The sequence below is a fragment of the Haliaeetus leucocephalus genome, unplaced genomic scaffold (assembly GCF_000737465.1).
Source record: "Haliaeetus leucocephalus isolate CR32 unplaced genomic scaffold, Haliaeetus_leucocephalus-4.0 Scaffold395, whole genome shotgun sequence".
NCBI classification, from domain to species: domain Eukaryota; kingdom Metazoa; phylum Chordata; class Aves; order Accipitriformes; family Accipitridae; genus Haliaeetus; species Haliaeetus leucocephalus.
The window spans coordinates 5,570,541-5,598,509 of record NW_010972831.1 but is presented as its reverse complement, the minus strand read 5'-3'; the positions used below and the strand labels follow the sequence as shown (position 1 = coordinate 5,598,509).

General features: G+C 42.9%; 1 protein-coding gene across 1 annotated transcript in view; it reads right to left on the bottom strand.

Annotated features, from left to right (window-relative positions):
- Positions 1 to 27,969, bottom strand: part of VPS53 (vacuolar protein sorting 53 homolog (S. cerevisiae)) — a 67,759-nt gene that overhangs the window by 12,596 nt on the left and 27,194 nt on the right. The window contains exons 8-18 of the mRNA XM_010573748.1: positions 27,575 to 27,653; positions 26,204 to 26,347; positions 24,923 to 25,065; positions 24,135 to 24,276; positions 22,471 to 22,572; positions 18,914 to 19,008; positions 13,621 to 13,863; positions 12,002 to 12,149; positions 10,967 to 11,049; positions 7,260 to 7,338; positions 2,164 to 2,312 (exon numbers count right to left, since the gene is read on the bottom strand). Of these exons, the coding sequence (XP_010572050.1) occupies positions 2,164 to 2,312; positions 7,260 to 7,338; positions 10,967 to 11,049; positions 12,002 to 12,149; positions 13,621 to 13,863; positions 18,914 to 19,008; positions 22,471 to 22,572; positions 24,135 to 24,276; positions 24,923 to 25,065; positions 26,204 to 26,347; positions 27,575 to 27,653 (1,407 nt within the window). The remainder of the gene's footprint in view (positions 1 to 2,163; positions 2,313 to 7,259; positions 7,339 to 10,966; positions 11,050 to 12,001; positions 12,150 to 13,620; positions 13,864 to 18,913; positions 19,009 to 22,470; positions 22,573 to 24,134; positions 24,277 to 24,922; positions 25,066 to 26,203; positions 26,348 to 27,574; positions 27,654 to 27,969) is intronic.

The following is a 27,969-nucleotide window of genomic DNA, read 5'->3' as shown; positions in this document are numbered from 1 at the left end:
GAAAGCTGGCTGCTTCTCACTGTTTCAAGGGAGTGAGGGTTGCATTTTGGTCAAAACAAAGCAAATATGACAAATTAGGTTAGAGGATTGATGCAATTTCTGATGGCCATTTTTCTTCTTCCAGACTTGGCTCAGATCCCTCAGTTTTAAATTTAGTGACTTTAGATGCCTTCTCCCCTGTGGTCCTGTAACTCAACACTAGCACTTTATACAATCCATTAATGCTGAGAAGTGGCTGGCAGTTCAAAAAGATACAGGCATTAACATACGGAGAAGCGCAATGCCTGTTAAAAGGATTTTCAGCGTTGTGGAACACACAAAAGGCCAGGCATTTATACTGGGCAGGCCAGCATATTCCATAAGAATTCAGAGCTTCAAAAATACAAATGTTTGTACGCATTAAAATGTCGTTAAGCATTTTAAGTAGACCAGTGCACCCTTACCACTGGGCTAGTTTGCCTTAAAACCATGTTGTACAGAAGGACTCTAAATATGATCTGACAAAAACAATCTTCAGGAACCAAATTTCACTTCTACGCCTGATCCACGGAACAGTGAATTGAGGACTGTGTCTTAATTTTAATATGCTGTAGATCAGAGCTGTACTTGTCTTAAAAAACGTTTTGAAGTGGAGCAGCAGTTTTGCAGGTTTCTGTGCTCTTCTATGGAACAAGCTGTGATGAAGGCACTCAGCTTAGATGTGAACTTTTCTCAAACGTGAGAGCTGGGTATTTTATCTGGAGTTTACTTGGTATGTGCTTAGCAATAAAGTTAAAAGGGAGGCAACTAAGCTGAGGTATTAAGAGTATGCTGTGAACAGCTGAGTAAATGGGGGGTTTTATTTATCACCATGTTAGCAATATAAAATTCAAGCGTAACCACATAGAAGGCTTAAATGCAATAAATTTTCACCAAGATAGCATTTCAAACAGTGATTATGGGCGACGTCATAATATGATTTATCAGTAACTGCTCCTTAATGCAAACTAATGAGTACCCTGAGATAGAAAGGGGGAATGAAACTCTCAGGCCAGCCTCCCTGTTGCGAAACCTAACAGTTCTCAGGAGAGCCTGCTGCATCCTTCCCTGCTCAAGCAGGAGCTGAAGCTCCAGTCTCAAACCCACACAGTAACTGCCAGGCCATACAGTTTATTTCAGGATGATTAGCTTATTACAGATGAATGAAACGTTAAGGTATTTTAGAGTGACACATGATATGCATGGTACTGCTCCAAGTCTACCAGCATAGTCACATGCAACACCAAAAGCAGCAGCTACAATTAGCAGAGTCCTCCTGAGGGTTTTTCTTGGGGCATTGGCATGCAAAGCTCAGCTGGCCACAGGCAAACAGGGAAGGGTTCAAATTATCTTCCCAAAGAACTGCATTTTTGTTTCAGACACATCACTTCCAAATTTGGATGTCCCAAGAGATGCTGGAGAGCTGCACCCTCAACCCTGAATCCAGAGGCAAGGGGCATTTCCGTCTCATCTTCCAGTTCTTTCATGCTGCTCAAGTGACTTGCCAGGAAGACACTCGTAATATCCCCCAAAATCTGAATGTATATTTCCCCTCCTTACTGAATTATTTTTGCACAAAAAATCAGCTTTTAGACTCTGAAGGTAGAATATACTCATCACACATGCCCTCCTTACAACAGTGCTACAGCTATTAGAAAAGTTATTTTGAGGCAAATTATGCACTAAATTTCTCAGTACCTGGAAGCACTGCAGCCTCTTATCACTGGAAGGAAAAAAGGTTCCCATAGCAAGAGTCATGTCTACATTCAGACATTCAAAGTTTTTTAAAGATGTCCAACCCAAAACTTTCTGTACTTGGCAAACAGTAGACAGTGATCATCACAAAAGTTTATGGGGTGGTTTAGGCACATAAAGAGGAACCAATCAATACAAATACCTGAGAAAAGCTGCCTCAGCAGGAAACTTCAGACATGAAATTGAAAAATCTTTTAACCTTGCCAGCAGCTGCTGGTGTTTGCTGCCCTACCCCACCTCCCTCTGCGGTCTCCTTGGATGGAGAGGGTCTTGACCCAGACACTAACAGCCACTGATGCTGCACACTAGAAAGCAAATAGATTATCATGCACAAACAGACTAGTGAGAACCAGAGACCTCGATAAACTCTGTGCCATGTTGGTAACTTACTTTGCAAATTTTATACAGAACTGAGTGAAATACTTTCTCGTGGAGGCCAGATTGTCACGGATGATGGGGACATTCTGTTTAATGTGGAGAATCACTGAGGTGACATAAGGACTCTGGTCACCAACGTGTTCCACGTTCTGCCACTGCATCTGCACAAAGGGGAAAAAACAACCAAAAAGACTGCTTAATTCATTAAGATTCAAGCAATAGGTAAGGAAAACCGTACAAACTTCCTGTCAAAAGATCTCTATGGAATCATCAAGAGACTGCCTCTGCAATTCACCACCAAGGTCAAGTTCTTCGTCACTATACTGATTGAGCAAAACCCTTCCACAAGATACAAAGAAAACCGAGCGCGGCCCTTTCTGCACCAGAGCAGAGAGAGACTGTGACCGGTAACCTACACAAATGGGGACCAGTAGGATTAAAAAAGCTTTTGGAGCATGCCAGACTGCCTTGATATTTAACAGTTTCCAGTTTGCTGGGATGAAGTGCCCCTATAAATTCTGATTACAGGCATTTGAGAAAAATATCTGCAAGCTTGCAAAGTCTGGATTCCTGTATGGCAGCCAAGACTTTAATACTGGTGAGACTGATGACAGATAGATGGAAGAGGTAGAAATAGTCTTGAAGTCCAACGCACTCTACACCAGCGTAGCTCACACTGAAAACGCTTCTGGTGTACAAGCTAGGATGCCAGCTTCAGCTCATCCCAAATACATGTAAAAAAATACAAAACAAGAAGAGTTACTCAACCTCCCATTTTGTTTTCATTTACCGTCAGCAGAAATGCAAGAGAATAGCCCCTGTGAGCCAGATGTGAGACTCCCTTGACTTTCTCTGAGCCTTATTTGCAGTACACAGGGAGTACACAGTATAAGTCATGGGGGGGGGGAAGAGGTAATTGGGTAAGGCCTGGCCAAGCATCCATGTATATAACAAAGTCTCACTCAGGAACATGAGCATCCGAAAAAAGCACTCTTAGCCATGCTACTGTTCAGACACTACGCACTCTGCAATGTGCTCCAACTGTTTAGAGATGCTGCTCCTCATGCTTAAGATGAAACAGGAGGAAAACAGATATGAAATGAGGATAGGAAACAGGGCACATGTGGAAGATGAGCTTTTTCTTTTGAGGAGGTGTTTGTCCTCAAACTTGTTTTCTCAAGTTCTGGATTTTGAATGTTGTTTTTTATTCCTGGTTTTAATTTAATTACAGCTACTTTGTTCACTGCAACCAAGCTGATTCAATTCCATCCAAACAACATGCAGCCTAAGTGACTTGATGGGCAAGAGAAGCCAAATTCTTTGCAAAACCACAGTGTCTGAGAGAGTCTACACGTGTCCTACCAAAGCTGTCTTCATTTAAACCAACCAAACAAAATCCCAACCTGCTCATCTCAGATCACCTGGGTAGCTAGAAAGGATCTCTCTCTCATTACCTGCTCTACAGGTTTTCATTCCGTCTTATTTTCACTTGGAAGATTGCTCAAGAGACAACTGCTTTTCTACTCCTCATGGTACTTGTCATATCCAAAAAAGATACTTTGTGCCTGTTTCTCTGAGGGACTCACACATTCCCAGTGCTGGCCCTTCTCGATAGACAACGATCCTCAACCAACAGACCATCCCCATATAGTGGGAAGAGCCAGAAAGTGGGAAGGGACTGCTGTGTTGAATTATTGCAACAACAATAGAACAGTAGCTCTTTCATTTTGTTGGTCTTCATTCCAAAAACAATACTTTATAACCAAACTTTTAAAGCTTGAACAGTAAAAATAGTCCTTTGTGTGTGTATGTGGGTGTGTTTCAACCAAAAAAAACCCCCAGTAGCTGCAATGAAAGACATAGTACACATACTGAAAAGTAATCAAAAGAAATATGAGCCTAACTCTTCTGGTAAAGCTTTGTTCCTGTCATTTTAAATTTATTCTTCTTTTTCCCTTGTCCTATGTTTTTCTTGCGATATCCACATAGTTTACATACACAAGCTGAAAATGAGCCCAAAGAACAGGAGCGGCGAGGCTTTGCACTCGCTGGCCAAAGGCAGAAGCCCAGCGCACGGGGCACCCCGCAGCACCCGAAAGGCACCTGCGTGCCACAAGGACACGGGGCGACGCGGCTGCCTGCGAGGGCAGGACCCGAGTTTGAAGACCTGGTGCTACCTTCAGAGCTGGTTTTCACAACAAAACCACCAGACCATCAAGATTTTAGGGTGCTTTCTTAAAAAGGGGAGGAGAAGAGAGAAACCCTGAGCAAAACTGGGGTGGTTTGACATCTAACGAGAGCTGCACTACCTTCTGGGCATAGCGGGGGCTCAAGAGCGCTCCTGGGTCTGCCTGGCTGTGGGTCCCCATGTCCCCACATGGCCCCGTGTCCCCAGAGAGCTGGGAGTGGGGTGGCAGGGCCAAACGAGGAACCACCAGGTCCCTCATCCATGTCCAGCACTGACATGAGTCTCTAGCAAAAGGGGTTGCTTCGTGATTTAACAGAGGATGAATCGGTGTCCAGGTCTCCCCGTGCTCAGTAGCGTCCCACTGCCAGCTTATCCTAATGATAAGCTCCGGACTGGGCAAGGGGAGCATCTGTAACTGCCGGGTCAGCATCTTCTCCCTTGCCCTCATGTCGCTCATGCAGAAAGAGGCGAGAGGGAAAGGAAAGCCAGTGGGTGCTGTGGGCAGCAGATACTGCTGCCTCCGAATCTGCCTCCGTTGTTTTCTGACACGAGTTTTGGTTTGCGCTGTTGCATGCTGCACCTTGTTTGAGGGCTAAAATGCACTCATGCTGACTTTTAATTAGCAGCTGGCAGCTCTGATTGCTCTGCTCTTGGGGTTTTCATTGTGTGTATTGCAGAGATTATTAAAGCTCTGTGTTTAAGCGCTTGCTGTTGTCCACTCAGTTGTAAGAAGTAGGAAATTGCAGCTGTGCCAAAAGGTTTTAGCAAAATATAAAAAACCAGCAAGCGATCAACATGAGTCACTAAAATGTCCCCCAGCCCCACTTACAAGCACAGTTTTACATATAAATCGATGTTTAATTCAGCAAGTAAATCAAGCCTTATCCAGTGCAATCCATAAACTTAATTGGGGCAAAAATATCCCATGCAGATTAGCAGTCCCCTCATTCCAACAATTAAAAATAAAGCACACCAGGCAATTTAAGCACCTGCTACAGATCAGTACAACACATTCACAGTACTTTGTTATCCAGAATATGACAACAGGGGTTTAGGGCAAATTCCTCTCCTACCCCACATCCCAGCTCCCCGTCCTACAGCCGTGTTTAATCATTCTACACCTGCTGTAAAGTTTGAGTAAAGATTATCACCTACAAATTTTGTAATATGGGGCTTTCTTGTCATTTACCATTTCTTCCAGAATACACAAGGTAAAGAATCAGGGAAACTGAGCACCATTCCCAGCTGAAAGCAATATTCACGATGCCATTTTCTGTGTTAAATCTCTCAAAGTGGCCTGCAGCCAAAGTGATTTAGAGGTTTAAGTATTTCTTAATTTACCTCTATAGTTACAAAACATTTTTGCAAGGAAAAAAAAAAAACCAAGAGAGTCCAACAGAGGACTGGGGATGTGCAATCTTGCAGGACACGAGAGTGAAGTAAATGAAAAGAAGTTAAACAAAGGAAGAGCCCTAATGGCGCAGGGGTCTTGAGTCAGACATGCCTTCCCAGTAAAGGAAAATTGGAATGGATCAGCCACGCAGCCTTTACTCCTTTAATATAGACTGAAATTTTACACTTCCAAATACTAACTCTGCATTTAAATAATTATATGTGTTTCTTATTCGACTGTCAGAGTAATAACCCAGCCCTAAAGGAAAGGGAAGAAGAGGGTGAAGGAAAAAAATCTCTTCCACCAAACTCAGGTCTAGTAAAAAACACATAAAAGTGACTCTGTCTGATGCAAATAGTGGAATGTGTGCACAAGTGACAAGTATTTATTTAGCTAATTTCATAACACTTAACTTGTTTATATATCATCAGTCCCATCACATGTGCTGCATTTTACCAGTGTTCCAAAGACAAAAATAAATGGCCTACCAGCTGCTCCTTTCTCAAGGTTGTGGTTTACTTGGGTATAAACAGTCAGAGCTAAGTGATTCAAATACTACTACACTACGTACGTTCAGGGGATCTAAGGAACTGACATGGCAGACATGCAACACCTGAAGTGCTGAGCCCTTCCCAATGGTGTTATTTTACTGGGAAAAAAAAAAAATCCTCTTTTCATTTGGAACATGTACAAGCTCTATTACCAGCTGCATTCCACTTCAAATATTAGCTGGGGGTGGCGGGGCTAGTTACAGCTGGAATACATCATAAAGCAGAAAGCTATTAAAATTCATGGCAGCGAGACAGTGTGTTGATCCTAGAAAAATGGAGCTCTATGTTTAATATTTCTAATTAAAAAAATAGTTCAATCCACTTTTGTTGTCTTCACCTCTGTCTAAAGCAGTCTGGGTTTTCACAATACTTTGGCAAGAAAACACAGTTCTGTGTTTCAAACGTATAAAAGCCAGCAGTGTAACTGCAACAAAATCCTTAAGCACTAATCACATGGGCCTCTCTAGGAATGGCTCCATATGTCCTTGAGAGGATCACAGAAGCAATAGGGCTCAATCTCAATTCCATATTACCCTTTGAGTACCTCCATTTAATAGCCACAAACAAGCAGGCTAGTAAAACTCCTTGTCAAAGAACACAAAGAGGATAGCAAATGAGAAGGTGTATTTGAAATTTCATGCTAACAAAAGTTTTCCCAATTTTAAAGGCTCCACTGGCATTAGGAGGGGAAAGAGAAAGCCTTAGATACTTACAGAAAGTATATTTGTTATCCATGTATTTTAACACGCTGCAAAAGAATGAAAGCTCTAATCTGAATGATAGGAGTTTTTGGAGTGAAGGATATATTTATAACTACAGCGATTGCTGCTCTAAGAAGCAAGAAGAAATCAATAGATGGATAAGTCTCAAGGCAGCATAAAAGGATGTGTCATTAGTGAAATCAAGCAATCAATGCAAACAAGGACTCTACGTGGATCTTAAGACTACCTCTTCCCGAAACAAATCCATCCCCTACCTTGCTCATAGCAGTCAGGGCAGGGTCACAGGCTGCATCCAGGTCCTGCACTAACAGCTGTATGCTGTTGGAGATTACACTGCAAAAAAAATCAAGCATGAGTTTTAGAATAGTACTCAGCAACACAGTGCCAGAACTGGCTTATTTGACTGTGAAAGGAGGAAAATCATCTACTAGCTGACAGTAGCATTACGCTGTGAATACATATGGCTAAAACTTGTACTGAAAAGAAGCCGGGAAGATCTGCGTGCGGTTCATCAGGAAGCTACACAACGGGCTTTAGTGTAGAGGGGACATTTTTACAGTTGACCTGTCTCTGTTTTGACACATAGAAGGGGCTGGAGATCAAAAGTGTCAGATGGGGTAACCCCCACCTTCGCATCAGGAAGAGGAGAAACCCCTGAGTATCGAGCCCAGACTGAGATTTGGCTTCAAATTTAATCCAGTCTGCATAAAACCAACATTTTATCATCTCTCCACTTATTCACAGTCAATATTCTACTACTCACAGAAACTTGCAAAGAGGATTTTAAAAAGTACATCTGTATGAGTTCTGAACATGTCTCCCATTTGAGAAGATCAAGGCCGATGTCTTATTTACACTATGTCTAGGATTGCCGCCATCCATTGTTTGAGTTTCTCAGAGACATATACCAGACTAAAGAACACATTAGTCAAACACATTTCCCTTCCCGCCCCCCCTCTTTTTTTTTAAACAGCATGATATTGCTTAGAGACATACTTGATGCCACCATACGATGTGCATAAAGGTGCAACCGATCCTAAAACAACAGCCGAGAAACACTGTCTGCAGCAACTCAGACCACCCTCAAGGGCACGTAACCCAGTACTCGCATTACAGACAACTTCTGCTAGAACTAACAAGTGACTGTGTTTCACTAAGTAAGTACAGTTTTTAAAAACAGTGTAAACTTTAAATCTGCCACAGATGCCTGTTTACAACTTTGGGATTATATATGTAAGAACTGGATTTTACTTTTGCTCTTTCTCATGATGGTAGCACAGATGGGAATTGCAGATCTGTAAGAAATCTGACCAATGCTTCCTCAAACCATCTTTCCTCCCCCTCATCTTCTTTGTGAAGTTCTGGGTACTACTCTGGAGTTCACTGTTCAAAATATTTTTAAGTGTCCACCTGCTTGTTGAGAAATATCACCCACTCTTAATTCTGCTGCTGGGATCTGAGTGTTGTTCTTCACCACAACCCACAGAGGTTGTCTATTCCCTTTCCTAGGGCTCCAGCACATAAAGTCTGGAACAAGATGCCAAGTAAAAGACTGTTCCTTCAGAGCAATTAATGTGTTTGTAAAACCAAACTCATCCAAAATTAGTTGGAAAAATGAGCATGGGAGATGAAGTGACTACTGGCTTCAAGTTTACATGACCTGAAACTTGCATTGGCATAAAAAAAGCCTGCGACCATTTCTGCTGGTGCCACTGCTTCTGGTGGGCACTACAGGATTTAATCCTTTGGGGGATTCCACCAGCTCAAGCAATGCCAAAGGAGCGAGACTGAAATAACTGTGTCTTGGGCACAGCTGACTCCTGCAGGGCAGCTGCTGGCAGTGACTCGTAGGAAAGGGTTGTGGTTCAGCACCAAGACAAAACACAACCCTCTCAGTGGAAGAAAAGCAACTTCATCACTAGTCTCCACATGTCGGGAGTCTGTCCGAAGCTGGGTCACAAAGTACGTGCTCTCACCTGAAAACCACAAGATTGCAAACAGGGAGACAAACCTATTTATTTACTTTTCAAAATAAATACCTCCTGTAGAGGGGTAACGGTGCAGCAAGAAGCGTGTTGCAAATGCAAAGCATCATGACATGCCAAGAGGGCCTGGATCCTGGCTCTGCTAGAAGCCACTTCAAATCTTTGCCCCCGGCAGCATGTAACAGTACTTCAGCAGCAGTTAATGAATCCTCATACAATCCCTGACAGATGCACAGAAGCTGATAGATTGGGAAGCTGAGGTCATAAACGAGCAGTATAGTTCTAGTACAGCAAGTGCTTACTATAGCAAAGTCAACGCTTCAGGCCTTCAAGGGGTCTCTAAATGCTGCCCATAATCTCACAACAGATTAACAGGGCAGGGAAGTGGGAATCATGGATTTCTGGATTTACATGACAATAATTTTCCTTCTGTGGAGCTTCAAGAAGAGCTCATTATTTTTCCCACATTTCCTCAAAATGCTTAGCCACCCCAGGGGTAACCCCCCCACTGCTCAGAGTCGATCGCTTTATACATATTTGGGGTGGTTCTGCACTATCCTTTCTGCAAATGAAGAAACACTTTCCAGGGTGTGTAAGCAGCAACATTTTATCACTTTCTTTATGACCGTGCCTAACAAGACATCAAATCCCAGAAGAAACAACTTGTTTGGTATTGAATGAGCAAATGCCAGAGAAGTTTATAGCTATGACTTACACTGACAGAAGACTGGACAAAGCGCTATACTGGAACAGACTGAAAGTCAATTAAAAAGCCTTTGTTACAAGATACATCAGGCTTGTCAGTTTAACATTAAAGCTGTCCAAACCAGCAAATGTGAACTATACGTTTAAACAATTTCCAAAACACATCATATGGGCTGCCTACAACCAACCACCTCACGAGGCAGCCACTGTGGAAACTGAGCAGTGACTCAAGGTAGCTGGCTCGTGCTGAGAAGGTCACGAGAAAACACAAAACTCACCCTCAACTTGTCCATGTTAAGAAAACCCAATCATATGGCATATTTTATTTCTACTCCCCAGCTACCTTGCTTGCTTTGGCTTAGTGGACACAGCAACCCTAGCTTTTGGTCAGGGATTCACTCTTAAAAAGGTCTGAGAAATATCTAAAGGGAAGGGAGTTTCTGCAACCTGGAATGGAGCCCGAGACCATGTGAAAAACCTGGATGGAGATTCAGTGGGATCCTGCCCACTGGAGCAAGAGATGAGGAATCACAGGAAGGAAGTCTTCTGAAAAAAATCTTACTGCTATCTGGGCTGAATCTTTGTTTTATGGAGAAGGAGAGCTGGTGATAGGGATTATTTTCCCAGCTTTGCCAAGGTTTTCTTTTGTCTGATGTGATATTTTTTTGCCTCGATTTCCTTCTCTCAAAAAATATTCAATCTGTTTGTCAGTGGTGGAAAGGAGAGGATGTTAGAGGGGAATATTTTTAGCATCGTTACGTGAAAAGTTATTTTAATGAATGATAATCTTCTCTCAATTATAATCCCCAAATATAAGATTGGATCAGTCTTTTATGTCCTCTGAAATGGGGTTTGATCATACTGACAAGGCTGCTGATTAACAGTGGGAAGTTAAAGCAGGAAGGAATGTACTGAAATAGCTTCCTTTCTTGAAATGTAACAGCCACCTCACAGAGCTGCCAAGATGCAAATGATGTCTCAAATGGAAACTCACTGTTTCCTTTCCCCTTTCCAGTGCTCTTGTTCCTTTGGCTAGGACGATGGGGAACAACTACATCTAAAGTCTGTACTACTGCTGCTCTCGTTCTAGCCAAAGGATGACCGTTCCTTCACCAGGGAAATGCCTATGCCTAGGCTGCGTATCTGGGTGGGTCCTACTGCTGGCTGGGTCCTGCGACACTGGGATCTTGGGCTTGCATTACTCCAGCACCATCTGGCTGACAAACTAGGATGTTTGATATATTCTGGGAGGATGCATCTGCTGAACATACATGCTGAAAGTGTCCATCTCTCCCGTCAGGTTGATTCTCTCCACTAGACTTGCATCCACTTTTTCTTTGAGTTTCTCTTCCAACTGTTAGGAAACAAAACAAGCAACAGAAAGATCAGATTTCTTTCTTGGAATGACCATTCTTGAAAACTTATGTCCTGGAAAAGTCAGCTTCTTAAAACCTAATCTGTGCCCAGACCATATCCAAAACTCAGCCAGTGAACACTGGAAAACTCTCCTTGTTGGACACCCTGGACATATTGATCTGCCAGGATGGCCTATGGTGGCACTGTATCCTCAAAGAAGTAAAACTCCAAGGTCATATATGTAACTCTAGTATGACATGCTAATGTACTAGCTTGACACTGTGGCACCTGTCCTGCTAATAAAGATGTTTTTCAACACCCTGCCTGTGCCCAAACTGCAGAGGAGGAGGATTGCCAGTTCTAGTGGTGGAGAGACCTTGATACAGCCAAACATCACAGCTCATCTACTAACCTATGGCATTTTGAAAGCACCTGAATGCAACAAGCATTGTGGCTGCAAAGCATATCAGCATAAATACCTCCTCTCTTCACTCCACCTTGCTCCAATATTTCATGCAAGCATTGTCCCAAACCTATTTCGAATTACTGTTTTTCTTGTTTTTATAAAAGGGAGATCATGAGCAATGACAAGAGTCTTTTTTTTTTTAAAAAAAAATTGGTCCTCTATCCAAAACAAATTATGTAACAAGTATAAAAGGACTGAATCCAAAAATGATGCTGCAGAGCTGGATTACAAGCGAATTACTTTTCTCAGGTAGAAAAAGCAAAATCACTACTTTTCTTTCTTTGAAATATAGATTTAATAATGTAGAGTTCAATAATCAATGGGATACTGTGTGGAGCAGACACTACTACAGATATTTTAGTACTTCTGACTCTTCCAGTCTCCACAGCAGCCTACTCCTGAAGAGGGAGCAGCACAGCATCTCAGGACACAAGAGGGGCTGCTGCTGGGTGCAGTCTCAGAGGTGCTGTAGAGGAAAGCTCACCTGCTGGGTGGTCGCCAAGCAGTACTCTGCAGTACTTAGGATGCTGCAAATGAGGCAGAGTTCTTCTAAAGTAAACTTTGCCACTTCAGAGCCTTCCTTTTCTTTCAGCAAACTAGTGATGGTGAGCCCACCGCTGCTGCTAGTTGTCCTGGAAAAAAAAAAAAAGACAAAACCTCTAGGGCTTTCAGGTGTACAGACACACACATTGCAAAATTACTACTAGATTTCAATGCCATAAAAAGCCCTTATGACCACAAAGTACAATGTCCTGTGCAATACAGCTCAGTGGCATTCTAGATCAAACCCACAACTGCTATTTTGGTTAAGGAAGATCTTTTAGAAAGACAAACAGAACTTTGTATCAAGTCTGTAGGCAAAGGACAACTCACTCATTCACAACATGCTAGATTAGGATGCAAGTGGAATACAGCTTTCCCCAGCTAGCTTCACCTTCACTGCCAGTTACTCAAAATCTAATTAAAGATTACAGAAAAATCTCAGTAACTATCAGGCAGCTTGTCATATTTATCTTCTCAGTCTTAAACAGATGTCAACATGCATTTGAAACTTTGGTAACCTGTTTTAAAAACTGATGATATCAACACAGTAAATTATAGAAGATGTGGCTTCTTTCCACTGTCTTCCAGTGATTAATGGCTGTGTATCAACAAAGAAGGACTCAGAACAATTTAGAGTCAGGAAATTCCCTACCTCTCAACTCTTTATAATCCAAATCCATTAAAAAATAGGACAGTGATATTTATCTTGGACAGCAAAAATGGAGCACACAAAAAAAAGTGTACAAAGAATGCAACTGAGGTCTGATGGAGAATGCACATTAAATTTATCTTTCCACTTGTCTGGATGTAACCCTCTCCCCTTCCATCTGTAAAATATTTTACTGGTTTCAGAAATTCGTTCTGCTGCTCCCAGGTTTACAAGGGAAACAAGCTGAAGATGGTAAATAGCATCCAAAATTATCTGTAGTTAAGGTTGGCAATATCTGAAGGAGCTCCTTTAGCCTGTATACTTATCCATATTGGTGTAAACTCATAATGATTTCCTTTATTTTCACTGGATTTACATTTAATATTTTATTCGTACATCTGTAAAATGTTACAGAGCAGAGGGAGTTACAGGTAAGCACTTTAGCAAAACACAAATAAACCACCTTCACTATAAATTACTACATGTATAACGTTGAGCTAAGGTAGCTAAGAATCACAGTATGAATTGGTTACCCAAGTAGCAGAGTAAGTACAATTCTGAAAGCCAGACCTCTCTAAAGAGACTTGGGCTGGCATTTCAAAAGGAATTTAAAGAAACTGTAAATCTGACTGCTAATCAAAGCCAAATATGAAGCTATCCTCCAGGGGCCCTTAAAAAGAAAAACAATCCCGTGACTGTCCATTTGGTCTCTTGCTGTTTCTCAGTGAGACAAATTGAACTATTGAGAAAATTATGAAGTAAATGTAGTCATATTGCTGCTACGTTGTTTCTTTGACAGTGAAACCTAAGTGTTCACAAGCATGTATTTATTAATTATGTTTACAAAGCATCTGCTCCTCACTGGAATGTCTCACCAGACAGTGCTGCAGCATTTGGGAAGCGAAACTCACTTGGGCAGGTTTCCAGACAGAATTTTCCAGGCGTATTCCCGAAGGTACTTCTGGAATATGGTGGTCAGGGCTATCATCGGCTCGCCTGTGCTGAGCTGGGAGCACTGCACCATGCACTTCTTGTAGTACACAAAGAGGTCAGCACAGCTGGGCAGGACGGCTCCTCCTTCGTCCACATTGGGTTTGGGGGGACCTTGAGCCTTGAAGTCAGCCACAAACCTGTCAATCAGTTCGCCGAGATTTCTGATGTAGGGGAACAACAGAAAGATATTTTATTATGTTGGGGGAGGAAGGGGAGGGAAGAGACAGAATAATGCTTAAAACCAGATGCCCTGTCTTGTGATACCAGCAAACACATTCAGATTTTAGCAGTTGGGTATTCCACCCTTTCTCATCTCCACCCTCTCAGCGCAAAGCTCATACAATAACGTGGACTGAACTGATGAGTAACGACCTTTTGTACTCAAAAGTTTTAGTGGCAGCTTCAATCTGTTCTCCAGTCACATATAAAAGCTCACAAGTCTGCCAGGACTGGGTTCAGCACATTTGATGCAAGTGCATAAAGCATATGCTCAAGTTTCATTCCTGGCACTGGCAAAAGTAACAGTCGGGCTTCCCATATCAGCGGCCTCTGGAGCAGACCTCGGGGAATATGGCTTTTAAAGGGATGTGCTCAAAATGGTGTGCCATTTGCCATTTCTTGGTCCCATTTGGATACCACCTGGTTTTGCACAACTTCACACGTCCTTTAAAGAAGTTTTATTTAGCATGAGCACAAAGTGCACTTCCTACTTAAACTCTTTTTAAAAGCACAAAAAGCCCTCCTATTGTCTCCAGTGATTCATTATAACCTGATCCTTACTCAAATACTTTGGTCTTTAGGCAACAATAAACTTCACTCCACCATTTCATCACAACAGAAAGGCTTTTTAGCATGGCAGAGGGCCAGAACCATCAATACAGAACCAAAGAAGTCTTCTGATCTTGCGGAGTTCCTCTGGTCCTACTCCTCCAGAGACAGCACATCCGTGTCAGGAACCAAGACCAGCTCTCCTGACACCGGAGCTCAGCTAAGTGGAGTAACCTTTGCCAGACGAACTAAATTACAGCAATAAACCTCCTCCCCCAGACACAGAAATACATACAACCTTCCACAAGGAAGTTTGGCTTTTGAGGAATATATAGACATTTCAGATGACAGAGTGGCACTCCGCTGACCAAAAGGAGTTGTGAAGTTCCTGTATTTTATATTCCCATTTCCACTACGGTCTTAGCTCCACTTCCCCCAGCTCTCCCCTTCCCACAGCACAGCCTTCATCCCTCTCACGGCTGAGTGTGTAACGGCTGTGCTGTGCCATGATCCAGGGTACCTAAGTAAAAAGCCAAATTGTTAGAAGGGGAATGGGAGAAGAAAGAATCTGAACTGTAACTCCCACAAAAAACTAAACTACCTTTTTTTTAAAAAAAAAAAAAGGCATTATTTTATAGTTAATGTATTATCATTATTTTTCAGAAACAGACTTATTTGACAGAATTGCAATGCTGTCCATAGAAACGAAAAACCTTCTTTAAAAGCCTCTCAAAGAGTTTCAACTTGGAATGTTCTCCTAATCTTAGGCCAGCTCACAGGGCACCCAGCACAACACAAGAGTTCATGCGGAGACTGCATTAGGGTCTCCTGGGATGGGTACAGCGTTACCGCCAGCACCGATGGCACAGCGGCTGAGACTCTTCAGCTCATTCTCACTTACTTCTGCCAACGAAAGGGGAAAAACCACACCAAAGATGAAAACTTTTCCCCAGTTTCTGTCCTTTCTTTCTTTTTGTCTTGTGAAAGAGAAAAACCACTCTGATTCCAGTTTACCAAAGAACTCACAACAACACACAAGTAGAAAAGGTGGCCTGTCTCTTTCCTGATAAACTTACCGATCGCTGCACCAAAACGGTTGAGTTCCTACCATGGATGATCCACTGGGCTAAACTAATCTACAGAAGTGTGCTTGCAACATCAGGCCTTTAAATCATGAAGCAGGGCTCTTTGGCTTAAGCTAGGCCCATAGGCTATTGCAAAGACAAGTAGCTCCTCTTTTCACGCTTATTGCTTGCTGCTTTGAGTACTTCACATAGCTCTGATTCCACAGATACACACAGTTCCTCGGCTTTGTTACAAGAACTGTAAAAACATCAGGCTGCTCAACTGATGTGATAAATCTCTACACTGGCATGAGCAATTGAACACTGAACCGAAGCACTGATTGTATTCGACCACAGTGAAGCAAAATATACCTTCCCCCGTAGCTGTAGGAGAGCCAAACAGATGGCTGCTGCAGGAGGGCTCACACGTGCTGCAAGCTGCAGCATTCCTTCAGGTTCTCAAATAAAGCGGACGTGGCTTGCTCCTTGTCAAAAGTCCCACTAAATTAAACAGCTGCATTTCCACCTCTGCATCCGCGCTTTGCTCCATCTGGGCAACAAAGTAGAGCTTTCTTAGCATTCACCAGCCACTTTTTTTTTTTTCATTCTCTCAGTCTCAAGACGCAGTGAGGAATGTCAATGGCTTTTGTTTCTTTATGCTTACTCCACATGTTCTCTTCTTCTCTGAGGCAAAGTGAAACGTATCTACATTTTCCCAGTCCCCCAAGGTCTTGTCAACTGGGATGCACGAGCAAATGCAGCTGTCCAAAAGAGCTGAGAGAGAAGCACTAAAGCTTCATGCTTGTTCTGATCCTAACCTGGACAAAGTGCCTGTCAAAGGCAGGCCATGAGGACTGCTCTTATTTCAGCATGGGATTGATACAAGCAAAACATCAGAATATCATGCACTAAGGGAACTAATATATTATTAATGCACATTTCAGTTGACATCAATCAAACTTTCACATCAGTCTTAGTTGGCCCAAATGCAATACAAAGGCTACCAAACTTTATGTGGTACAATGGGAGCACAAAGAATTTGGCAGAAAAAGCTACTGGGAGATGAAACATGGAGAAGGCAGGAGAGCTACACAAAATGAACATTCTCTCTATACAGGCTCTGCAAAAAAGCTCACAGCAAATTCTCCGGTAATGCAGATGTGGTATTTCCTAACAGTAGCATATTTATTGGGAGCAAGAACTCTCCAAATCTAACCGAGACAAAAATATGAAATGAAATCATATAAAGGGAATTTTATTCTGGTTCTTAAATCCTTTCATTCCTATATTCCTCTTTCTTTTTTCTTTCACTCAACCTATGCAGTGTTTTTTCTGCATCTCTGGCAATCATGAGAGGAACTAGGCAACTCCTCAGCAGCATGAGAGAACACGGTGCTTAGTAAGTCAGTCTGTTCAGTGATGTGAACAGCTGATATCTGTTGGGCACTGGGAAAGGGCAATGGCATTGACACACCTGGACCACTTGTAGGATAGTTTCCATGGACTGGGTATTTTGGAAGCCCTTCTGCTCACGAAGCCACAAACACACACCACAAAGTGCCAGTTGTCCGAACAATCTGAATGCACACATGCATTTTAGCACACTTAACCACGGCTCTGCATACTGTCATCACTGCAGACCTGACAGAGCTCTTCCTTCACTCCACCAGAACAGTTTAGTTCACACGTGTACCTCTTCTTTGTGGTCTGTCCGAGCAATGGGAGCGTAAAGACACATATCCCGAAGGGGTAGAAATGAAATCTGCTTTGCTGTTAAGAAATCTGATATTTACACTGCAGCTAAGGGTGGAGAGCAGCACCTTTAAAGTCTTTCAGGTGTCTCCTCTTAAATTGCTACAGATTTTGGCACTGTGTTTCTTTAAATGGGTATGGAAACAATTTTTCAGAAGAAAAGGTCCAGGCTGCTTTTTGCCACAGACTTAAGGCAATGATGAATAAAACTGTCACACTACTCTCACTATTCAGAGCCCAAACATACAATTAATTATCTAAGCAACGCCTCATTTTCAGACATCAGCAACAGATTCCTGAAAAGTTCAATCAAAGGGGGAAGAAGAGAGAAAATCATAAAGGAAAGCGATTTTTGGCAGACAGGGGCAGCATGGGGAATACTGTGGCAGTTTTTCTTTGAACGCCTTGCAGCCTGTGGCTATAAAGCTAATATAAAACATCTCAGGGTTGTAAAGGAAAAGGGAAAAAAAAAGCAACTGAAAGAGCTAGGAGCACAGTGGGGTAGAATTACCAAAACGGGGATTAAAATGGCCCCCAGTGAGAAGGGAAGAAATATTCAAACAAGTTGGTGCTCAGCTGGCCGAGGGCGGGGGGAAATATCTGTTTCCCTTTGTTACACTGCAGAGCGGAACCTAAACCCAGCATGACAGACCATTGTGCAAGGTTTTATTTATTTATTTATTTTTAAGCATAAAAGGTTGATGGGACATGGGAAAGCTTTTTCAAGATGGCTATCTTGAAGTTTGGACAAAATCAGGACACTACGAGCCTCGAGTTATGCACTCTCTCATGCGTAAGTCCTTGGAAGATAGAAGGGCAGAGACAGATGAATTACATGAGGCAGGCACCAATTTCTCCTTTCCAGCCACTAACCTGCGCTAAAAGACTGTATTGAACTTTTTTCAACTATCTCCTCTCCCAGTTGGCACTGCAGTTGTTACAGAGATGTTATTTAAACCCTGGTGTGAATCGAGGTGCACAAGAAAGTGTGGTGAGAGCTCTAAAAGCTTCTCAGAGCTCTAAGCTGAAAGCTCCTTTCATTCAAGTTATTTTGCTGCAAGTCAAAGAGGAAGACGAAGAAGGGTTCCAGGGATTAAAGCCCCTGACAAAGTCCCAATCTGTGAGTGATGATAATGTTATCTTACAGCCAGCTCATCTACAGCAGCTTTCATCTAAGGATCTCAAATAACTTATTTCTATACAGCAAATCTTGAAACTCCTCTACCACGAAGCCACATGTGCATTTTACAGAAAAAGCAAACCTGCTATTTGTGGAAGACATGAGACGAAAGGCAGGCATATGTCTGCAGTGGGAATTGCAGAGGCAAGAGAAGCAATTTCAGAAACACTATGCCTCTTCCACAGAAAGGCAGCAGGCATCATTCCTGCAGGCCTTTGCAATTACAGACAAAACCAACATCCACAGCCCTCTGAACGCTCATTTTTGCCCAAGCAAAGGTCCCGCTCATTCTATCTCCCTCGAACCATGAATACTGCTACTGATGAAATTAGAAAGCAGACTTCCAAGAAATTAATCTTCTGCAGCTTGAGTACAGAATCTAGTACAATCCAACTGTAATACACATTCAAAAGCAAACAAACCCAAAATAGCATGCTGTTTACTCACTTGTCCTGGGACTCGATATACACATAAAGGTGAGGCTCAAAGCACTTGGAAACAATGCCATGAAAAGGATTGTCAGGGACCTTCGGCTTCTTTGGCTGTAAGAAAACATTTAGAGTGTTGGTTTCAAACCTGCCTTGTAAGACCTAGAAGAAACAGTAATGCAACAGCACAGAAGGATCTAAGTCTTTAGAAATATTACAACACAGAGATTTGCTATCAATCAAAGGCATATAATTGACAGTATATACAGGGTCAGTATGTCTGAGTCTTCCCTTCCTCGTACAGGGCTGTTAGTATTCCAAGGAATTATCTTTTCACTTGTAAAATATTTTTATCCTTAAAGAGACGGCTGCTCCATGCTAACAGATTTCAGTTGAAGAATCTTAATGCAGTTTGTAAATAAAACCTTGCTGAACCCTTCGAACAGTAACAAGACTCTACTAGTCACCTCTGAAATGAAACACAGCAGTTATTTGGAAGCAACATTGAAAAATCCCAACATTTTAGAACATTAAGGACAATAACTCAAAGTTACAGACTTCATCTGGATGAATTTTATTTAGATAAACAGCATGTAATTACTGGAGGAGCTGGAATTATACAGGCAACATTACAGGACTGCTTTCACCGTGAAACATGTTTCTGGGGATGCAAAGACTTCTATTTTAAAATCACATTTAGAGCATTAAGCACATATGCCATTTGGGAGTCATCCGGTTTACTCTCATTTTAGTTTAGTACTGCACTCTACACAGTGGCCAAGCACATCTCACTGAAGCCGCTGGGACTACTCATATGCTTAAATTTGTGCATGTTTAAGTACCAGGCTGGGCAGGGCCTTTAAGCTCATCTTTGCCCTACAGCTAGATTTTTAATTTATTTTTTTTTTTACCAATAGACAATATTTCTTCAATATTTCTTGTTGCTTGCCGGCAAGCTGACAATTTTTCACTGCCTGCAAAGAGCGCTGCAGTGACTCTGGAATGGAATTCTTGCCTCTCTCCACAAAAAGCCAGGATCAGTTCCCAGCCAATGAAGATACGAATTTTTCCAGTTGAAATTTTTTTTTAGCATAAGAAAAGCAAAACAAGAGAGCCTAAAGAACGTACTCTCCTAAATGACAGAGGAGGTGGCACAAAGTCATTTGCAGAAATAGCAAAGAATGACGAGGCAAGCATTTCTCAAGTGTTCTCAGAAATAATTAAGACTCAAAGACACAACGAATACTAGCATATGGCTGCAAACCTAAAGTGAGCGAACGGTTTTATGGAGACCAGACCACCTCTATGAGACTGGCTTCATTAACCTTCTAAGAGCATGACTGGAGAATGTAAGTTTTTACAGCTTTGGGACAGAGCCACTACCCAGCATTCTCCGCCCAAGCCCCTTTGCCAGTGCCTGCCCGTTTCTGCCGGATGCACACGCTCATCGGAGCCGGGAGGAAAAACAATAGGTGGTAATTACAAAAACCCCCTAGTTGCCAAGTTTCCAGGATAGCAGCAACACAAGGTTGCAGATTCATGATGTTTACGATTTACCAGGCTGGAAGAGCCAACTCCTAATGCAGGGCTGGTTTTCTGTGTGTGCGCGTGTCTTTGCATCATGCTGCTCCCAGCATGTCTGGTGGAGAGAATACTAAATCTTTTAACAGTAGCAGTGAAGCTGTATTTCTGAGTGTGCAATCCTATCCAAAAGCTGCAGATGTTTAAGCTATTTCCTCCTTGAGTTTGATGGAAATAATAAAAGGTTACTGTTGTCACAGTAAGGAGGTCTGCAGCTGGCCCAGTTTCCTTTCATTACTATCCAAAGTAAACAGATTAAAACGAACTGCTAGGATCACTAAAAGAGGCTCTTTTTTAACATGGATTCCCCCCCCCAACTCTTGTGCTCCCTCTTACACTCCCAAGTGTCTTGAATTCTCAGGACTAGTGTCTTGGGAGAGCCTTACCACTCAAAACTCTTCATCTTCAACCCATCCAGTCCCTTCTCTTTTTCAGCTAGTGACAGAAGATGAGACCTCCAACGTGAACTCACCAGCACTAACCACCAGATGTTGGCAGTTTGAAACTGAAATAGTGGGGCTTACAGGGGTCCCATTTGGCAGACAGGCGCCTGCGGGGCAGCCGCCCTTGCAGCAGAGCCCAGTGCTGCATTGTGAGCATTAACGCAGGGAATACCCAAAAATAGAGGGCAACCTCACCACAAACTGCATTTCAAGGGATAGCTCAATGGATGGCTTCATACCAGCCTCCCCATGTACAAGGAGCAGAGCAGTTCCTTTCTCCGAAGTACCTGAACTGTTTCTGGCCAGGGCAGTGCATTCCACTGTTCACTAAAACCAGCCCTAGACAGCCTAAAAAGGCTTTGCAATTTATCTCTTCACCTGCCTTCTAGCACTACTGACTTATCCAAGGATGTCGTCTCAGCCCAGCACTGCACATCAGAGCCAATCTTCCCCCCGCTATTAGATCGCGGAAAGCAAGCTCTTCACAAAAAATACACCACGCAGGTGTCTCCCCAAGTTCCCAGTCTCTGGCTTCTAGATCACTGATAAAGTCTGTCCAACACCAACTGTCCAAGTTGTATTTTAATGGAAAGAGCAAAACTTTGCTTAATCGTTCTATTTCAGGACTTCTGCTGTGGGTGGAAGGCAGCGGGACCGCCCTGCTCCTGTGAAAAGCTGGAGGGGATGCAGTGCACCAAACTGTGCTGGTGGAGAGCTACCACCCCCCAATCTCCCCAGGGGCACGGATCTGAGTGGGTCCTAGGGCTCTGGTCACCCATCAGGATATGACCTGTAAATGTCCCATTTACTGGGCTGTAACTGAACAAAGAGAGGGTAGTACCTTCCGCAAGCAACAGTTGAACACTTAGAAAATGTCTGTCTGGTGAGTAAAAAATATGGGGCTTACAGGCTTTGATACTGGTGCCAATTAAAACAATTGTGTTTACTATTCACTCCTTTAACGTTTGCAGAGGGCTTTGGAAACCCAGCGCTTTTACAAGTGGTTAGGTGTTGCCTGCTTTGCAGAGGTAATGGATGAAAAACACTATAGAGATAAAAATCCCAGAAGTAATATATTTGGAGTGAAAATCCAGAACTGACACTTGAAAGTTCAATGAGTTGCGGGGTGACTCCAGACTTAGTTTGCTTGGCTGACAAGGCAAAATATTAATTGTAACTGCTTGCAGTGGGAGCTTCTTCTGGGATCTGAAACCCCAACTATGCTAGTTCATCTTTCTTTGACAGAAATCCTGTAGTTACTTTTGAGCTGTTGCTGCATGGACTAGAACAGAATCCAACTCACTCTCATGTGGCAGGATTGTCTCCGCGCTATTAACTGAAATAAAGATTGCTTTGGTTTCAGTGAAGTGAGCCAGAGCAAACCACGCTTGTACTGGGAGCCTGTATGCTGCACAGAGGATCAAAACTGTGCTAAATTAATTGCTGTGAAAACAAACCTTTCAAATCAATGTGATGGGAAAAGCTTAGGCACCACCAGAGATTTTGACACAGAGACTGCCTCACTGACAACTGGAGAACTTCAAAGACTTACTTTGTCCGTATCACTTTTCTCCATCACAATCTCATCTGTCTCTGTCCCAGTTTCATCCTCCAGAAATGGGTTGGTGGAGGGAAGTGGCACTTCTGCCTTCTTCTGTTAAAAAAAGAGGAAGCTCCTTAGAGAACAGTCTGTTTTGTCCCCTCTGGCACACAGCTCCCTCCGTGTTTTGCTTTACTAAGCCCTTCAAAGCACTGTACAGCAGTTTGTCTTCTTCAAGCAGAGGTGACTGCCGGGTGCCAGGTGGTGCCTCTCCATCAAGGGCAGAGCTCCCTCCTACTACAGGGCTAGAGTCTGGTTCCCTCTCCATCGCTCCACCAGCACGCTTCATCTTCAGCACCCTCTTACAGCCTGCTCTTCTTGCACCCACGCTCACCCACTCTGCCTGAATCATCCCTGGAAGGGGCATTTTGACCAGCACCAAATTTCTACTCTCAAACCACACACTCCAAAACACGTCGTCTCCACCGGGAGGACCCGTGACAGCAGGCCCCAAAACTCCGCCGCTGCAGTAAATCCTGCATTACTGCTTCCACCAGACTGCTTGTCCCCACTGTGCACTCGCCAGATAGCCATTTATAATTATGGCCTTCATTTTGTGTATAAAACAGGTCAGAAGATGACATCCAGAGTGTAATAGCCTCTAGGCAGCTTAGAAAGGGGGACAGAGAGGATTTTCTTTTATTTCAAGCTACACCCTCCCCCTCTGTTTTTCTCAGTTATAACAGCTTCTGTGCCTACCTTCTCCAAAGGGATAACAACCCAGTGAAGCCAATTTAATTAAAGCTGCAAATTTCATACGAAATTTGTCAGAAAAATAAAGCCATATTCTTGAGAGACTGAAATTCAGCCAGGAGGCAAAACCTTACAGGACTTCCCTTTTTAATTAGCAGCACCTACTTGTCCACAGCAAATTACAAGTGGGTCCAGCAGGCTTGCCTCGTAGGCTGAATTATCATATCCAAGTAGGCTTCAAGACACCAGCTGGACAGAGAAGCCAACCTCAAACCAGTGGCTTCTGAGCCACACGTGGACTCTGTGCTCCCAGGGCACTTGGCTGGCAAAGCTCTTGGCTGCGGTTTCAGGCAGAAAAAGCACAGAGATGACCCTAGAGATATTCAGTGAGCTGTTTCTCTTGGCTCTACCTTTACAATCTACCAAATGAGAAACTGAAAAGTAGAAGCTACCAACACCCCTGCAAGCAAGACTAACCCAACAGACAATGTGGGATTGAAAGATGGTACCATGTGGTGAACGTGTGGTAACTAGAAATGAAGAGAAGAGGGGACTTTTAGTTATAATGTGTCATCGACATGCAGAGAACAAATATTATAATGCAGTTACCATAATTACTTTGTGGTTCTCTGTAGCAATGTGGCTTCAGCTGCAAACAGCACAGGAGAACCAGAAAAGTTCACAACCAGTGTACTTTCCTTGTTGTGAGCCTTGTGCCATCCTCTCTACCACAGTCTGCAAGACCAAGAATCACTTTCCTAACTACAAGCCACTGAGCACAATCACACTAAACACCCTAACCTGCCAGTGCAAGAGGAGGCTGCAGGTGACACCTTTTGCAGTCTCCCATTACCATAGCTATGTGGCTTCTTTCTCCTGAAGAAGCTGTTGAGTAAAGGGTTGCTCTTTAGAAATCCCCTTACCACTGTCCCATCAGCTAGAGTGCAACCTGAGAAGCGTTTAGCCAGAAGTCCTTCAAAGTTGGTTGTCCTCTGAATTGCAAACAAAAGCAATTTCACCTCAATCTCCTTTGCTCTTGTGCGCATTATCTTAGCGAGCTCTGTCCTGAAAGAGAGGGGGGGGAAATAGAAAAAACAAATGTGGTTTTCTATAAGAAGAAAGATCTGAAACCTAACACTGTAATTCAGTCTATTCCCTAGAGAGACTTTCATCACAAAATTCAAGCTAATTCCTAAGATGCTCTCTAACATAAAACTGCTTTACGGATCACATTGCAAACATAACCACAGTTGTTTAGACCTTTGTGGGTAACAGGATCCCATCTCCTAACAGCCAGCGCACCACTGCAGCCAGGAAAGCCCACAGTATCAAACCTTGGGAAGCGCAGCGTCTCTGACTGGGGTCCCAGAACAAAGACAATGGTGCTGCTGGGACTCCAGCTGGCACCTTCCTCTGGTCCCCCATCTCTGGCTGGCAAAGAGCACAGTCTGAGGCAGTCACACCATAGTCAGCTCACACTATTTCACTTGGCCTCTAATATTACTGATTTTTACCTCTGTAACATTGAAAATTGATTTCCACATCATCTCACTCTCTTAAAAGTATATGCAGTTTTAGTGATACCTCTCAGGGTTTTCACTCTAGACTCCTAGAGTAGATATACAATCAATTTGGCAAAAGACAAGCCAACCTTTTGTTTTTAAGGAAGGTGACTCTGCTGGGAGGCATCGTGAGCTCCCCAGATGCTCACCTTGTGACGTGGCAGAACTCCACAGCAATGCGCTCCGTCATACACCACTCCTGGGGAAACATGCGCCCATACTTCTCCTCGTAGTCCACCAGCTGACGCTTTATCCAAGCATAGCGCCTGTCAATCTTATCCAGCCAGGCCACCTGAATAAGACGGAGAACATCATCTTTAACAGCAGCAGCTGCTAATATTCAGCCTGACTGTGTAACTGTGCTGCTGTAGTTTCACAGAGCAGCTTGGGCTATCAATCAAAGCTAACTTGACCACTATTAATAACACTTTGAATGCTAACAGTCATTCTTCAAAGTGCTTAAACACATGCCAGATTGAAAACCCTATCTTGTGCGAATTAAGAGGGCAAGTTCTGTTGAAAATGAGAATAACAGTACTCCTAAGTCATGTAGGTACTATTGAAAACTCAACCCAATAATAACTCCTTTGATCCCACCCTCTTTGTTTCGCAGACAGAGAAATTAAAGTCAACAGGGGGATGAGAACACAGGAATTCCTAGATTCTCACGTTCAGCTGGTTTTCACACTCTGGGGACTGTGGACCCACAAACTTCACAGGAATTCTTACAACATGAACAGGAAGGGATTTTTTCCCCCCAGTATTAGTGTTTTCTGGTCAAAAAGTAGAAAGATTAATCCAAAAAACTTTGATGGAAAAATGCTATTTAAAATGAAGCAATTTAGCCTTTTTCTCCTCTTTGTCAAAAACTGTCAAAATTTTGAAACTGTTAAAATACATTTTGATCCAAAGTTGGTTTTGGTTGGTTGGTTGTTTTTTTTTTCAAATCCAAGAGATTACAGTAAATTTTTAAAAAGCTGTTAGCATCAGGACAAGAAGATTAAAAATTAGCTACAAAGATTAATCCACTTCCTGGAAATCCCCCCCCCCATTAGGCATTTGGGGGTTTTTGTTTGTTTGTTTGGGGGGAGGTGTGGCTTTTCAAAGTTTTTGGGTTTGCAATTTTCAGAGTTTAATTTTTCAACCCTTTACAGTGCAGAAAGTATACCTAACTTGAATTTATTTCTTTACTATACGAGGGGAAAACATTTCCAGTGCTGATACATGAAACTGAGGCCTAAGGTGGGAGGAAGTCATCCCGGCAGAGATGACATTGACTCCCAACTCAACAGCCCGTCCATGTCACACCCGCAAGTCACTGCTTCCGAGCCCTCAGTTTAGAAACATTTCACCACAGGAACCTGTGGAAACGTGAACTTTGTGAACGCCAGCAGAGCAAAATGTGAAATCCAAATGTAAGCTTCCCTTACATCTTGGTTTTCCTGGAAAAGGACCAGATACTCTGAGAGGTGTTGTTTAATAAATTTCTTGATGATTTCCTGTTTGATTCTGGGATCCAGGACATTGGCGACTAGACACGCATCACGTAGGACATTGCTGGGTCCACCAGGCCTCTATCAAAATAAACAGGAACAAATGATTTAAGGTTAAATAGCTGAATGGGTGATTGTAAATTGTACTACATCCAGGTTATCCTGTTTTTATCCTTTCCCATTATTCTTCTCTTTTTGATGCTTCTGCTGCTACTCTATATTATCACCTCTATGTCTTCCTTCTGTTGAGTGAAAATTTATCTTTCTTCTGTAGGATGAAAATTGAGCTGCTGGCCATAAAGTTGTTCTGTAGCTCAAGAGCCAGAAAGCTCCCTACCACAGAACAGCAGCCAGCTCCGTCTACAGAAAGAACCGTTGTCCTGTCACTTCTCCAAAGCCTTTCGTTGGCCCAGATGTTCTGAAGAACAGCTAAGAGAAGTGGCTGACAAGTGGGACAAGCAAACCCCTTTTCTGCAAACCTGAAGGCCAAATTAATGGGGAAAAAAGCAGTCTAGAGATGATCAATTTGCAACACTAAGTAGCATCTGCTGGTCTGTATTGGCACATACCATGATGTTAGTGGAGAAGACAGAAAATTTAGAAACATTTTTTAAAAAATGCTCTTTCACATGGACACAGATTTGCCCTTCATCAAGGATCTGTTCCAAATAATTTCCTCATTTCTGTACTTGTTAGTTTTACAAAGAAACCAGCAGAGCTCGTACTTTGGAAGACAGAACTAGTGTTTTCTTTGAAGTAAATTCAAATTCACACCTACCCCCCATATTGTTTGCAAACATTTGGATGCATAATTTTGGGGAAGCACATTTGGTGCCTTAGCCCTAGCCTAGATTTCTATCTGTGCTGAGTAAACCAGACACAAACTTGGTGGCAGCAAGTCAAAAGACAGCCTATGTTTGGTTTTCTCTGAACACAACACAAACCTTTTGTGTGCAACAAATAACCAGTAACCTGGGTGATATGCCGAGGGAACCCCACTCTGGTCTGTAGGCCACACATTAATTGCTTGGGGCATTCCTGAACTGGCTTGCAGATCTTGCTGCAGTCGAGGTGTGCAGCGTGACAGAGGATGGGTGTCATTTCTCACCCACATTCACTCAACAGAAACAGTGAGAAATATACCTAGCACCCTACAGCTTAGGAGACTCGCTTGGTTTCTAAAATAACTCCTGAAACAGAAAAACATCAAATCTAAATGTAAAATGAGATTAAAACCAATGACAATTACATTGAATAGTTTGCAGCAACAATTTTCAATGGGAGGAAGAGGGGAAGTGAGAACTTTACCTTTGTACCTTGAGAAGGAAAAGCTTCCTCAAAGTCAGCCAGGATCTGCTGTCCCAACTCATTCTGTGCTGCCTTCACCCTGACAAGGACAGAGGAAGCAAGGGCTTTGTTGGTGGTACAACTTCTTCGTTTCGTTGCCTGCAAACATTACTACAAAGCGGACTGAAACGCTAACAGCTACATGAAGGTTTTTAAGGGACAAAAAAAAGCATGCTAAAGAGAAAACATTCACACTAAGAAGGCCTGTATGTCAGAACTGGGAGAGCATTTGCTCCCTGAATGACACCGGGATGACAACTCCAGCTCTACAGCATTGATCCCTGAGCTGTAGCAGAGCACATCCTAGATATTCTTGCCCTGCTGCAATTTAGTATTTCATTAAGGGCCAATTAATC